The sequence below is a fragment of the Aricia agestis genome, chromosome 5, assembly GCF_905147365.1.
Source record: "Aricia agestis chromosome 5, ilAriAges1.1, whole genome shotgun sequence".
Lineage (NCBI taxonomy): Eukaryota > Metazoa > Arthropoda > Insecta > Lepidoptera > Lycaenidae > Aricia > Aricia agestis.
The window spans coordinates 4225452-4240764 of record NC_056410.1 but is presented as its reverse complement, the minus strand read 5'-3'; the positions used below and the strand labels follow the sequence as shown (position 1 = coordinate 4240764).

At 36.6% G+C, this 15313-nt stretch overlaps 1 protein-coding gene across 2 annotated transcripts; it reads right to left on the bottom strand.

The window, feature by feature from the left end:
- Positions 1-4106: 4106 nt before the first annotated feature.
- On the bottom strand, positions 4107-13559 carry LOC121726750 (sorting nexin-32). Of its 2 annotated transcripts, XM_042114232.1 has the most exons (12): positions 13406-13559; positions 12943-13071; positions 12557-12727; positions 12163-12284; positions 11767-11935; positions 11027-11186; positions 10086-10201; positions 9086-9195; positions 8609-8681; positions 6780-6797; positions 5781-5890; positions 4107-4889 (listed from the first exon to the last, which is right to left on the bottom strand). In XM_042114232.1, exons 1-12 carry the CDS (start codon positions 13409-13411, stop codon positions 4796-4798), a joined length of 1278 nt encoding a protein of 425 aa, XP_041970166.1. In that variant the 5' UTR covers positions 13412-13559; the 3' UTR covers positions 4107-4795. The 2 variants fall into 2 exon arrangements, with proteins under 2 accessions (XP_041970166.1, XP_041970167.1); XM_042114233.1 differs by lacking the exon at positions 6780-6797.
- Between the last annotated feature and the right edge of the window lie 1754 nt (positions 13560-15313).

Genomic DNA, 15313 nt, shown 5'->3' with positions numbered 1-15313 from the left:
TTGCTTTACCCGAAACTAGAACAAGTGGGTAGGGTTGTTGAGGAAGTGATTATGAGGAAGAGGAGGAGGAAGAGGAATTGTCACGCGCAAATTTTGAGGATGCGGATGAGGAAGAGGATATTTTATGAGGAAGAGGATGCGGATGAGGAAGCGGAAGAGGAAGATAGAAAAGTATAAATACTAGCGGACCCAACCCAAACTTTTGTCCTGTCTGTACTTTGTACATAACGTACTAGGTACATACATTACACAAAAAATAATTAAAAGGGCATTTTCCAGTGAACCAAACTATGAATCTAAATTCTAAACCATTCTCAAAACACACACAATAAAGAATCATCAAAATCAGTCTAGCAATAAGGGCCGCGCTACATCGGAATGACAGCGGCGAGGCGAGCCGAGGGTTGCAAAATTACGTAATTTTACCGAAAACGCTGGTAAAATACGCGTATTTTACGGTAATTTATATATATTACGGTAAAATTACCGGCTACGTATGTATGCGAAAAGTATAGCGGGGGGGTGAGAAGAGCGTGTAGTTGCAAGTTGCAACTTGCAACATACTTACGTTCGGCGGGGCTAAAATTTGAAGAATCATGATATGAATCATAATATGATTCATTTTTCTAAAATCGCAAAATGCAACTCTGCTTGCAATTGTTTTGACTGACTGCACTATACGTGCATTTAGTAAATTATGCCACGAAATCAAGCAAAAGTGTGGGATTATTTCCAAGTGCTAAGTGAACATGACAAAAGGAAACATGTGATGTGTTATTTTGTAATACGGAGTACAAAAATGCTAATACTATTCGGATGACAGAACATTTTGAGAAGTGTAAAAAGTGTCCTTATAATGTTAAATTATTATTTATTAGTTATTTTTGCATAATAGTCATACGTTCAATGCCTTGGTAGTTATCCAGTTCATGAGAAATGAATTTACAGAACATAAGATTATTAAGTCTTATGTTTTCACCAACTTCAGTAATATTTGTCTGGACATATACATTTTGACTATTTCTTTTTTAAAGAAGACTGCAATTATTACTAACTAAAAAAGTAAAATACGATTTAACTCTTGTTAAATTAAATTTTACCCAATTTTACCGTAATTTACGTAATTTATTTATATTTTACGCAAAATATGGTAAAAAACCGAATTTTACGAAAGTAATATTACCGCTTTACATCCCTCGGAGCGCTTTCAGTGTCATATATATGACTAGCTGTTGCCCGCGACTTCATCCGCGTTAACATAGTATAATAACAAAGATGGATAGTTTTCTCCTTTTTGTTTTTGAGGTTCCTTATACAAAGGGTATTTAAGCAAACGTTAAACGCAAACGTCAATAAACTTTCATGTTTCTAACTCAAGAAATGACGGACTTTCATTGCAACTTTCCACCCCTATTTCACCCCCTTGGGGGTAGAATTTTCAAAAACCCTCAAACACGTATCCAATCATTTTTTATCAGTAACCCAAACATAAAATTTCATGTTTCTAACTCAAGAAATAACGGAGTTTCATTCAAACTTTCAACCCCAATTTCACCCCGTTGGGGGTAAAATTTCCAAAAACGCTTAAATACGTATCCATTCATTTTTAATCAGTAACCCAAAAATAAAGTTTCATGTTTCTAACTCAAGAAATGACGGACTTTCATTAAAACTTTCAACCCTTATTTCACCCCCTTCGGGGTAAAATTTTCAAAATTCCTTCCTTAGTGGGTGTCTACTTAATAAAACGACCCTACTCACCAAATTTCGTGGCTGTAACTTTTACAGTTTTTGCTCAGTGATGATGAATCAGTCAGTCAGTCAGTCAGTCAGTCAGGGCATGTAATTTTATAAGTATAAGATTTTAAACTTTATCTTCATTATTGTAATACATAGTACCGCTTGAGAAGTCTACGGCCGCCCGTGGCCGCTGTACTATGTATTACAAAAATGAAGATAAAGTTTAAAATCTTATGACACTGAAAGTGCTCGCGTCGCCGCTGCCATTCTGGTGTGTCGCGGCCCTTAGGCTATTTAGACACACGCCGCAGCGGCGCCGCTGCAATACTCATCTTTGCCCTCAGGGAGAAACCACACGGGTGCGGTGCGGCACCGCTCCGGCGCCGCGCCGCCGCGCCAGAGCGTGATTGGATACGCGACGCGCATGCGCAGTGTAATTCCTCATAAATTCCTCTTAAATTTTGAGGAAGCGATAGCGGAAGAGGAATTTTTATTTTTATTTATGAGGAATGCGGTAACGGTTGAGGAACCCAAAATATTGCGGAACTTCCTCATTATGAGGAAGCGGAAGAGGAATCCTCAGCAACCCTACAAGTGGGCCATATAGTCGAAGAATCTGTCTGCATTCCTTGATTGCTTAAAACACTAACATCATGCAATAAGCGCGTTTTTACATTCAACGACACGATTTCAGGTGGTAAAACGCTCTTCTGTCATCGTCGTCGTAAGCCCGTTGCCATTGTAGTATATATTAAATTGATATAGACAAAGACGGCTTTATTTATGTTTACGTACAAAAAAGACGAAGGAGAGACGAAACATCGAGTACAAGAAGTTTACATTGATCGAGTATTACGTGTCTCTTCTTTTTACGTCGTTGGCATTAGTAGTCAAAAATCGACTATCGTATCGAATAATTTAAAATCTCACGAGCAAGCGCGTTAGTAAGTCATACCACAGAATAGATAATAGTACAAGTAGGTATGGTCATGCAAAGACTATAGAGGAATTTGGTCTAATTTTAGCAGCAGCTAGAGTATTGAAAAACTGGCTTTGTAGTGGTTTTTCTGCTAACTGTCAAAGGAAAAATATACATTTAGCGTAAAAACTGATTATTATTTTTAAATAAAACCAGGATATAAATATAATGATTATATTTTATAATTTCATAACATATAAAATTTATACATTTTTAAATTCTCTTATTGGTTGCTTAGCCAAAACAAGTGAAACTTAGCACAAGTACTAAATATATGAGCAATATTAACTTTAACTCAACAACACCGAAACACATAAACTAATAGGAATATAAAACATACAGTTAGAATCAATATTAAGACAACTGCTTTTCATAATTGAAGAATATACATACAATGCACAGAGAAGAACACGGCCAAGATATTTTTGTCCACTTTTACACCATTAATGAGGGTTTTCGATATTTTATTTGCAGCCGCAAATAAAATAGCCAAATACATAGAATTACACAGGCAGTTTAAAAAACATTAGTTCACCAATGTGTCGCTTGGTGTAAGTCGGGTCTGCCTCCTAGCCAAGAGGAACTAAAAAAAACTACCTGTGTACTTCTTCCACATAGGAATCCAGGACAACTACGTAGTTGTCATAGATGGTATGACCTATTTAAGACCCCAGTTAAAAGAACAACTTAATTAGATATTAAGCTGGTTACACTAGCTAGCTATCTTAAAATTATTTTACCACTTGAAATAAACAACTCAATTATCAATATCTTTATGCTGCAGCGAAATATACGAACAAAATAATACTCCACAAATATGACCCAAATAAAATAACAAGTACATTTTTAATCTACATGAATTATTCTTATTTTTATGTTAATTCATGAATGATCAGTCTATTCATTTATATAAAAAGAATATTCTTACTTTGATTTCAACTTAAATCTCATTTTACAGTGTTAATTCTTAGATCTTTGGACAATTTATTTATTTACCTCATATAAACTGCGTATATAACAGCACTTTTAGGCAGTTTCTTTTGTTATCATTAAGGAATGTTATTACTTTATTTCTTATCTAATTTACACATTTATATAAATTACTAGCTACTGTGTTTACTATATCTACTTTTATTAAATAATAATAATGAATTTCAATTATATATCTGTAAGTCGTTTACGACAATACTTTGACACACGCACGATACAAATAATTTCGATTATCTATTTATAACTAGAATAAAACTATACCTTTAAGAGCACTTGCAACCAGGAAAATAATGTGTTGTTTTTTGTTTGAATTATTTATAACAAAATTTATTTATTTGAATTTGTTATTTTTCGTTCTTCAAATTATTAAATCCAAATTTTTTTTACATGTTTGGTTGCAACTTGCAAGTACTAATATAGAACACATTTACATACATAAAAATATGGTATTTATAGACATCGGCTAAAGCCTGTGCCTGCACACATATTTTTTCTTAAATGGGAAGCTAAAATAAATTATAAATAAAAAAAAACATTACCTTCTCGGCAAAAAGAATGGGCACGTTTTTCGTATTCTATATTTGCAAATCTATCTGTAATTTTTTTGATGTTTGCAGTTATTAATATGCACCACGACTAGAATATTATTAAATTACATTATTTTATGGTATCCTCCACCGGATAGACACAGTCAATAAGCGCAAGTCAATAAATACCAATATTTGTATAATATGAAACTGAAATACTTTAAAATTTTATTTTACCTAAGTCAGTTCTGACAAATAAGGAGATAAAGTGAATAAAAAATATTACTGACGATTAGAAACGTACTATAAAGTTACGCGCACATAATATTATATTTTAGATTTCATAATTTTTTATTATGACTCTTACTCTTAAGGCCTGTTTCGTAGCCGCATTGCCAGATACTCCAAACTCTATCTGTCAGATAAGTTGTGGATAGCCTATCCGGCACTTATCAGAAAGTGGTAAAACAGCCCCTTAGTCATAATAAAATTAATAGGCAATGCGACTCGCCCCGCTACGACCAAGTATAATGTGCGCGTACATAAACAAATGTGATATTTACTGACACTCCCGCAGCACCTGTAGAGACTTCTTGAACAGGTCCTGCTGCGACCGCGCGTGCTTGATCTCCAGGTCCGCCAGGTCTATTAGACTGAAAACAGAAAAATATTGATTAAAACTCTTGTCTTGTTGTTGTACCAGAATTAAATATAAAAAAATAAAAATAAGCCGTGCCCCTAGATATATTTTGTATGAATGTATGCGTTTAAGTCGTCATATTAGCGCTGATAGCAGTAGTGGGAGTACTTGGAACTAATACTAGTTTCTACCACCGTAGTGATTATATTCTCTTTGGTTTCTACAACCAATAGCGATTGAGCGGCCATTTGCAAGTTACGTCAGATCTAGTTCTATTCCCCCAAGTTCGAGGGCGCTGATTCCGCTTCAAATAGGCACAAAAAACAGCTGGGTATCATCTGTCCAGCGTACTTGTATAATGGAAGTCAGTGGCCTGTCCACAACTCCACGTCACTACGTCGTCAACGTGGAACGGGTATTGTTCCACGTTACATTGTCGCGACGTGCAAATTTACGTCAACATTACGTGAAAATGCACGTCACGACGACGCAACGTTGCACGTCACCGTGCCTTGTAAAATTCTACCTGTTGTGCATCAAATACGGTATATAATTCGAATAGAAAAAGTGTACGGTACGGCAACGTCACCGTAAAACTGCACGTCACGTCAGCCGACGTGGCTCGTTGCGCTTGTTAATACTTAATGCACAATAGGTAGAATTTTACAAGGCACGGCGACGTGCAACGTTGCATTTTCACGTTACGTTGATGTAAATTTACACGTCGCGACAACGTACCGTGCCACGTTACCGCACCGTTCCACGTTGACGACGTCGTGACGTGGACATGTGGACAGGCCCTGACACTTTACCGTCTAGTCACCAACGTCGTTGAATAGGTAAACTGCAGTCAAAAAACCTCAGAAAGTGGGCATTATAGTATTTGACTTGAGACAAAGTATACCTTTTCCGGAAGGCGGCGACCCTGCGGGCGCGGAAGTCCAGCAGCTCCTCGCGCGCGCGCGCCGACAGCTGCTCGAACCGCGCGCACGCGTCCGCCTGCGCCTGCTCCGCCTGCACAAGTACTAAGAATTTACGAATACGAAAAGCACATTGAGTACTACGAAACCGTTTTGTGACACAAACAATCGAACGAGAATGCCGCGACCTACTCTAACAAACGTGAAATGGCGTTGTTAGAGCAGTACACGGCATTCTCGTTCTATTGTTTGAGTCTTAAAACGGATTCGTGGTGCGGCCCTGCATTGCTCGCAATTACTGGCTACCGACTACGGTCAGGTCGCGAAGCACATAATAATTGGTACTATCAGAGAAGTTGATTCATAGGCAAATGGTGACCCTACGTTTAGGTCGCGTTGTATCAAATCCATCCGACAGATCCATTAATTGACATAATCCGACCAAAAGTCGTAGGTCCGTCGACTGCTTACGAATCAATTTATACGATGGTACCTATGGCTACTTGTCTCATTCGCTAGCACACCAACATCTTGAGCGAGTGAAAGAGACAACTAGCTAAATTATATATCAAATCAGTCAATCTGATGAAGCTAATCCTACGTTCTCGAGCTAAGTGTAAAAGCAAAGCCATAAATCATAATATAACTCTGTTGTGCTGCGAGTTGCACAACACATAGTAAATACAATGTTGTGTAAGTACGCTATGTATGCCAAATCAGTAGGCCTATTACGAAACCGTTTTGAGACTCAAACAATCGGACGAGAATGCCGCGTCCTGCTCTAACGTCATTCCACGTTTGTTACAGTAGGACGCAACATTCTCGTACGATTTTTTGAGTCTCAAAACCGTTTCGTGGTACAGGCCCTGCGTTGCGGCGCGGGCGTTACATATAGGAAAAAATCGGAGCATTGTAACCTCGCTCTAAAGTGCCATTACATAAAAGTTGCTAGTAAATAAAGCTAATTGACAAAGCGTGCATACCTCCTGTACCTCCATGGGCTGTGTGAGCGAGAAAAAAGTGACAGCTTGTTAAAGTTACATTACATCGAAAGTTCCAGACGCTTATTGTTTACTTAGTTATAGTCTATTTCCGTTAAGAATGTAGTAAATCACGAGTTCATTATATGTATGTCAAAAAGATTATACCGTGTTTAGTTACAGCATGTTATTCATACGTGCCTTAATCGCATATAACTCACTGCCTTCCTTACGCGAATAGAATATAAAAATGTTGTAACTTATAAAAATACTAGCTGTTGCCCGCGACTTCATCCGCGTTAACATAGTATAATAACAAAGATGGATAGTTTTCTCCTTTTTGTTTTTGTGGTTCCTTATACAAAGGGTAAAAACGGACCCTATTTAAGCAAACGTCAAACGCAAACGTCAATAAACTTTCATGTTTCTAACTCAAGAAATGACGGACTTTCATTGAAACTTTCTACCCCAATTTCACCCCCTTGGGGGTAGAATTACCAGAAACACTTAAGGCGAGGATAAACCCCAATTTGTTATTCCGTGACACCCGGTTTACCTAGTTCCAATATAATAACGAAGTGTTAAAAAATATGAGATATAAAGCACAATATTCAAAATACCTTAAACCATAAACATTTTAATAAAACTTAATACTTATGGCTGTAATTAATTTACAAACTTACCTCCGAAAAAACTCTATTTCATCGAAATATAAGTATTAACTAGGATAATTGTACATTTTATTTGAATAAATTGTTAGTAAATCTATATTAGAAATTCTTTAACCGAACAATTTTGTTTCTTAATATTTATTTCCAAAGATATTTAAAAAAGACATGAAAAATAGAGAAGATCCGCCCGAGAACCTATAGTTTTATGCTAAGCTAAAATGAATCTTATTGCGATGCGTATACGCTTGGTCTTTGGTTGTGTGCAAGGTTATCGTTTTTGATTGAGATTAATCCCCGCCTTAAATATGTATCCATTCATTTTTAATCAGTAGCACAAAAATAAAGTTTTATGTTTCTAACTCAAGAAATGACGGACTTTCATTCAAAACTTCACTCCTTCACCCCCTTGGGGGTAGAATTTCTAATAACGCTTAAATACCTATCCATTCATTCCCTATCCACCCCCTTGGGGTAGAATTTTCAGAAACGCTTAAACACGTATCCAATCATTTTTAATCAGTAACCCAAACATAAAATTTCATGTTTCTAACTCAAGAAATAACGGAGTTTCATTCAAACTTTCAACCCCAAATTCACCCCTTTGGGGGTAGAATTTCCAAAAACGCTTAAATACGAATCCATTCATTTTTAATCAGTAACCCAAAAATAAAGTTTCATGTTTCTTACTCAAGAAATGACGGACTTTCATTAAAACTTTCAACCCTTATTTCACCCCCTTCGGGGTAAAATTTTCAAAATTCCTTCCTTATTGGGTGTCTACTTAATAAAACAACCCTACTTACCAAATTTCGTGGCTGTAACTTTTACGTTTTTGCTCAGCGATGATGAATCAGTCAGTCAGTCAGTCAGTCAGGACATGTGATTTTATAAGTATATAGATTTTACACCATTTATTGAACATGCATAATATCTATAAAACCTATGTAATTTTATTGGTGTCCATAATGTGCAGAGACGAAAATGTGTTTAAATAAATTGTGTTAACTTAGTTGCTTATTTGAAGTAAAATTGTGTGTTTTAATTTTTTATGTGTGTATAGGGTTTTACACAAGACACTTCTACGACTTCTGTTGAAAGTTGTGTGCAACAAACATACATGTAGTTAAATAGTTTTGTAAAATATATCCCTAAATAACTTACAGCATGCACATCCTTGTTCTTAGCACGTGCTCTCTCGAGATTCCTGTTAGCGGCTTCATACGCCGCTAAACATCTGTAATCAAAGCACCAATGATTAAAACTAAAAACTATGCACTAAATACGAAACATAATACGCACGTATTATGCACAATATAAAACAGCAGAAACTCAATATAGCCTAAAATAAATAAACGTATTAGGTTTTATTTATTAAATAAAATATCTTGGTTTTATTCAGATACCAACCATAGTTCAAATAAATCATAACAACATGCATGTTACAACATATTGTATGTTGGCCACACAACGGCCACAAGAGCTATTTCTTTAGCTTCTAATTAATCGCACTTTAGGATTCAAAGTGAGATGTAGATGTAGAAGAAACAGACATGTTAGTTTGGATCATTTACTGTACGACACAATCTGCATTATTTGATACTTTACGTCGGTTTTGTCGGAGGCCGTGATGCAACTCACCTGAGCCGTCGAACGAGTACGCCCTTGGCGGCGTGAGCGTCGCGCATGTAGTAGCGCAGCGTGTCGGCCAGCTTCAGGTCTTGATCCGACGCCATGCGACCTTCGATCTTCTGCAAAGTAGAGTGGTTATTGGTAAGATTAATCTCCTGAGTCCTAACTAAGTGGGCCCCTAGACTATCAATTTTATGGTGCAATATCATTGAACAATATTATTGAACAATTTATTTAAGAATAAAACTGAAAGGCGGGCGCGTTCATATCAACCCTAGACGGTCAATAATATTACACAATATATGATATTGCACTATAAAATTGACCGTCTAGGGGCCCTCTTGTACAAATAAATTATTATTATTGAATGGATAATACATGCCTGCCTGTGTCATTTGCCTTGTTATTTTACAAACAATCGTCAATTTGCATTGTCATCGGTACATAGGGCGGGAGATGTAATGGGGGTAAAAGACGCGTTGCGCTGTCACCGCCTCGGATTGCGTTGCAATGTGAACATACCAACAGTTGGTAAGGACTAAGGTATATTGGTATCTAGATGACGCCCACAACTCCGTTGCGCCAAAATTAGTTTATCGCATGGGAACCGTACATTTTCCCAGGATAAATAGTGTCCTTTCCCGGGACTCAAAGTATCTCTGTATCAAATTTCAGCCCAATCGGTTCAGCCGTTTAGGCGTGAAGAGGTAACAGACAGACAGACGGACACACTTTCGCATTTATAATATTAATATGGAAGTATGGATTAGTTCACATTGCAACATGTCGAGACGTTTTTTGACTATTACAAATGTTGAATGGCTTATTAATTTAACTGACCGACTGCGTTGTGGTGACGCATGACAACGCAACAATATGGCGATAACGCAACGCGTTGCGTCGTCTGAACGAAGTAAGGATCAGGGGCCCGATTCTCAAGCATGGAATATCGTTCCGATCGCAGGCTATCTCAAACATGCTGTGTCACTCGCCAGTGTGACTCTCTTACCCTGCACTTGTCGAAGGTCTCGGCAGCCCTGGTGAGGAACCTCTCCATGGGCGGCTGCTCCCTAGTAGTCAGCTGCGTCAGACACGACGACAGCTTGATGTGCGCGTCCGCCACCTCTGAAATTGTTATAGGTTACTAATTGAACGTAGAAACTTTAGAAAGAGGTTGTATAAAAATAATAACTCTAAAGCATCGAACAAGCTTTATTCGTTACTATTCGTCAATCTATTGACATCATGAATAGATTCATGTTCAGTATCAGAAGCACTGAAAGACAAACATAATATTATGTAACACTAAACTACCTACAAAAACTGTTTAATTACCATAATGTTAATTTTACAGTATACCATCTTCACACAACAGCATGATTTCAGACACATTACAATTTACAACTTAAAGCAGTAAAACAATGCTATAATCGCAAAGTTAAAAGTCGAGTTTGATTTAAAGGACAGAGCTGACAGACTTGTATATTTTCGTATCTATACTAATATTCTAATCTCAGGAACTACTGGTCCGATTTGAAAAATTCTTTCAGTGTTAGATAGCCCATTTATCGAGGAAGGCTATAGGCTTTATTTTATCACCCTAAGACTAATAGAAGCGCAGAAATCGAGGAAAATGTGGAAAAAGCGGGGGAAATTATTTAAAAGGGCTTATGTCACGAACTACTTGAGCAATTTTGAAAAACGTGAAGGACCATAGGCTATTTTTTGTGGACTAATTTGTCTGTGAAATGTCTAATTTACGCGGGCGAAGCCACGCGGAACGTCTAGTTGATAATATTATTTTTCACTATCCTTCCTGTTGGTTCTAATGTAGTCAGGTAAAATTTTTTTTAGGGATTTGTAAAGGATTTTAAGGCAATATGTAAAATATATTCCCTTAAAATTATATGCAAAATATTAAAGTAGAAAGAAGTAATCTTTGTTATTAACCTTTGTGCTTGGACGTCATACGGTCTACTTTAGCGACGGCCTCCTTGAGATGAGAGTAGTACTCCTGGAGGAAAGCAGTCTCCTGCTCAAAGAAGTCATTCACATCTCTCACCGTCGCACCGAGATATATCTCATCCGTCGTTGTTGTCATAGAACGGACCTGAAATAATTAGAGGAAGGTAATAAAACATAATAATGTAAGGAAATGTCTAGTATTCAAGTCAAGTTAAAAACAAGAAAGTAGGCTTTTTGTTATTTCATAATGTTATTTCCCCTTGGCGTGTGGCTATTTCCAATTAAAACACATGTCCCTCTTTTGTGTGTTTAAACAGATATAAAAAGGAAGTTGTAGTCTTTGACACACACACACACTAGTTTAATAATACTGCAAACTCTGAACAGGCCATAGTAGCTCTAACAATTTTTATATCAAACAAGCACTGACCACTGCTCTGGATTTATGTATAGGCAGTATAGGCCATGGCCTATGGGCGGCGTCCGAGAGGAGCGGCAGCGTCCTAGCATGGAGGCAGAGTTCGTACCATCGAGGCAATTGATTAGATTATTGACTAGGCAGTTGACAGATCAACGTCATTTGGTCGGATCATGTCAATTCAATGTTAATGGTGATCTGTCGGATGGGTTTGACATAACGCGACCAAACTACGTAGGTCCCCCATCTGCCTAGAAATCAACTACTCTGATAGTACATAGGGGTGGCAAAATTAAGATTGACTGACCAGTCCTCCTATAAGCTCCATCTTCCCGCGAGGCTTTGCGCATAAGTCCTGCTCGTACTCGAGGAACACTCTCAGGTGTGCGTCCCTGCGGAACACGGGATGGGCGGCCAGACGCTGCAGGAACACCTCGTGCATGGCAACAGTCTTCTTGAACGTCGCCAAGTATTCACTGTAGAACAATTTTAGGTTATTTTTGGAGTGAAAAATAAAAATAGTGTTTTTTCTCACCTGTTTAATATTCGTAATTGCTTTATAATAGCCATTATCAGATAAAAAAATAAAAAGGAATGACAAAATCTGTGATTTCTGTTAAAAATAAATATTTTTTTTACTAATTAGTTTATAGTTTAACTAAAATATTAAGTATTTTAGTTAAAAATAATCTGTATGACTTACTCCTCTAACTCCTCTTTCATTTTCAAGAATTCTTCTCGTGTCAATGCTCCTTCACCTTCACCGAGCCTCTGTAGTTTTTCTCTTGATGCATCAAAATCTGGTCTGGGAGGAGCTGGAGGTATCTGTTGCAAATCATTTAACAATAATAATTAATGTTATAAAATTAAGTATAATAAGAACTGTATAAATTTCATGGAAACAGTTGTTAATTAAAAATTATTAATAACTATAGTTTTTAGTTTAAAACAGGGATATTTTAATTATTATCCATTTTTAATCATATACAGATAAAACCTATTTAAATATGGATTTAAAATCTTACACTAAAGTCTAAACCGTATTTTTATAATTTGTAATATCTACTATTTAACCAAAAAATAAAAAAAATAATTACAATGTAGCCAGCATATTCTTCATTTTCTTCATATCTGTCATGCAGCCACACAAACTCTTCATGCTGTCGTACAACAAGGAATTCAGACTTTTGGAACTCTGGCAGGGTTGTTTTTGTATGGACGGTAAATTTCACTTTCTCCTTTTCACTCAGAGCATCCGAGATATCCACCTAAAAAGATTTTTCTTTATATAAATAGTGGAATGTTAAGCAAAAATAATGAGCTGCCAAAAATCAGACACAAAAGGTAATTCAGATTCATAAATATTTATAAATAAACATTATTATTTTGTGAACCTACATGGGAGGGATTTATAGTATTTTTTTTTTTGTAATGGACTCACCATTACAAAAAAAAATACTATAAAATTTATAGAGATACTAACCAGCAAACTGTTGTCAGCTAAAGACACATTTTCGCTGGGCTTCTTTTTCTCTGTTTTTGGATCAACAGCCGACGGGGAGGACACCGGCGGAACGGATAAAGGGTCATTACTATTGTCTTCAACACAGTCCTAAAAATAGTTTGACAAGTCAGTTGCTTAAACAACAATCCATATCGTACCTAAAATGTTACTAAGCTATTTCAGCGTCTTCTAACAGTTTTAATTTGATTAATTAATTTACAATAGATAAATAACTGAGGCCGTTACTGGACACGTCATAAATTGAGAGCATATTTAATAAATTATTGATGTTTATGTAAATATTGCATGTTTCGAACATAGCCAATAGCTAACTTAATATTTTAGCGAGATAATTAGAGAAACTAATAAAGCAGCATAACAATGAGAACGAAAGCTAGAAAACGCCCCCAAAAAGAATAAAGAAATCGAAAAGTATTCTTACCATCATATTGAAGAGAAACAAACTTTAACAACCTGCTTAAAACTTAATAGTATTCTTAACGCAGTTAAAGGATTTGCCAAAGATTTTGTACTTGAAAATTAAAGATGTTTCGGTGTTTTTAGAAGAATTTTGTCCAAAATACACCAAACACGAAGCAATCCCCAAATGCCAAAAGTCAAAACTCAAATCTACGTCTTGTCACTTTTGTCAACGTCAACGTCAGTAGTAATGTTTTTTATATACGACTACATCACGGCCATAAACTTATAATGCATAGACATTCAAAGAGTGCGAGAGAGAAGAAAACATAGAGTATACATTATAGCAAGCTAATGTATACTCTAAGGAAGAAAATCCTTTATGGAATTATAACAAGATGAAAAGAGAGATAATAAAATCTAATAAAATATTGTATATAAGTACGGTAATGTAATTAATTGTACTTGATTGAACCTTATATGAAATTATGTAACTTTAAAAAAATAAATTAATTATAGTACTGTCCAATGTACTAGTAATTTACCCTATATTCCTAAGTTTCTCCACTTCCCAGTGCACAGTGGCGTAACTATAAGGGATCACATCCGGAAACCGTGGCAAATTGATAGGGTTCTATCAGTAGAAATATAAACATTTTCCTAACGGCCACCCAAAAGGGCCTTTAGGTCGGGGGCCCGTGGCATTTTGCCAGCCCTGCCACCCTATAGTTACGTCGTGGTTACGCCACTGCTACCAAAAAGATTGCCACTTCCTTTATAATAATAATATTTATGGACGCTTCACACCACGTCAGTCTGGCCAGTACCTGATGGATTAGTGTTACAGTACAGGTACCAGACAACGTAAATATATTTAATACTTTTATACTATACATAATCCCATTATTTTTTTGTTCCTGTCACAGAAGTGACATTTTTAATTGGATTGAAGAAGACAAAACACTGTATAACTATTCAAAGCTTATACAACGTTTATTAGTAAGAGGGAATATATTTAAGATTTTATTATATTAAGATACACTTATTTAATACATATTTATGACCCAGGAACTTTAAAACTTTTTGTTCCGTCGCGTCGGCGGGATTCGAACCCGCGACCCCCGGCTTGAGTTACCAACGCGCTCACTACTGAGCCACAGAGGTCGTCAAATTCCTGTCCCATATCCACTGTCCTTTGTACCTGTCGATGTTCTTGTCCCCTGTGCGTGACCGTATTTTTTTTTTATGAAATAAGGGGGCAAACGAGCAAACGGGTCACCTGATGGAAAGCAACGTCCGTCGCCCATGGACACTGGCAGCATCAGAAGAGCTGCAGGTACGTTGCCGGTCTTTTAAGAGGGAATAGGGTAATAGGGCAGGGTAGGTATGGGAAGGGAAGGGAATAGGGGAGGGTAGGGAAGGGAATAGGGGAGGGGATTGGGCTTCCGGTAAACTCACTCACTCGGCGAAACACAGTGCAAGCGCTGTTTCACGCCGGTTCTCTGTAAGAACGTGGTATTTCTCCGGGCGAGCCGGCCCATTCGGGCCGAAGCATGGTTCTCCTACGTATAAATTATTAATTGATTATTAAAATAAAACCAATAAACTCGAATTATCACCATTTTATTACATACTCTTATATCTAACATAAACATAAATAATACACTTTCTCACAATAAAATAAAACATTTAACATAATCATCTTTTGATTTCTTGTACAGATACACATTTTGGTTTCATTATGTGTTGTTAATTTAAAGAAAACGTTATTCAATAAAATGACACGAATAATCATGGACAAAAAGATTCAATACAACATTGTTCAAGGCATCAGGACAGTTATTTTTATTCGGTTTTTGGTCTGAACTAGTTGAGACTCACAATAAAATATTATTATTTAAAATAAATTGTAGTAAAACGTTTTGCACAA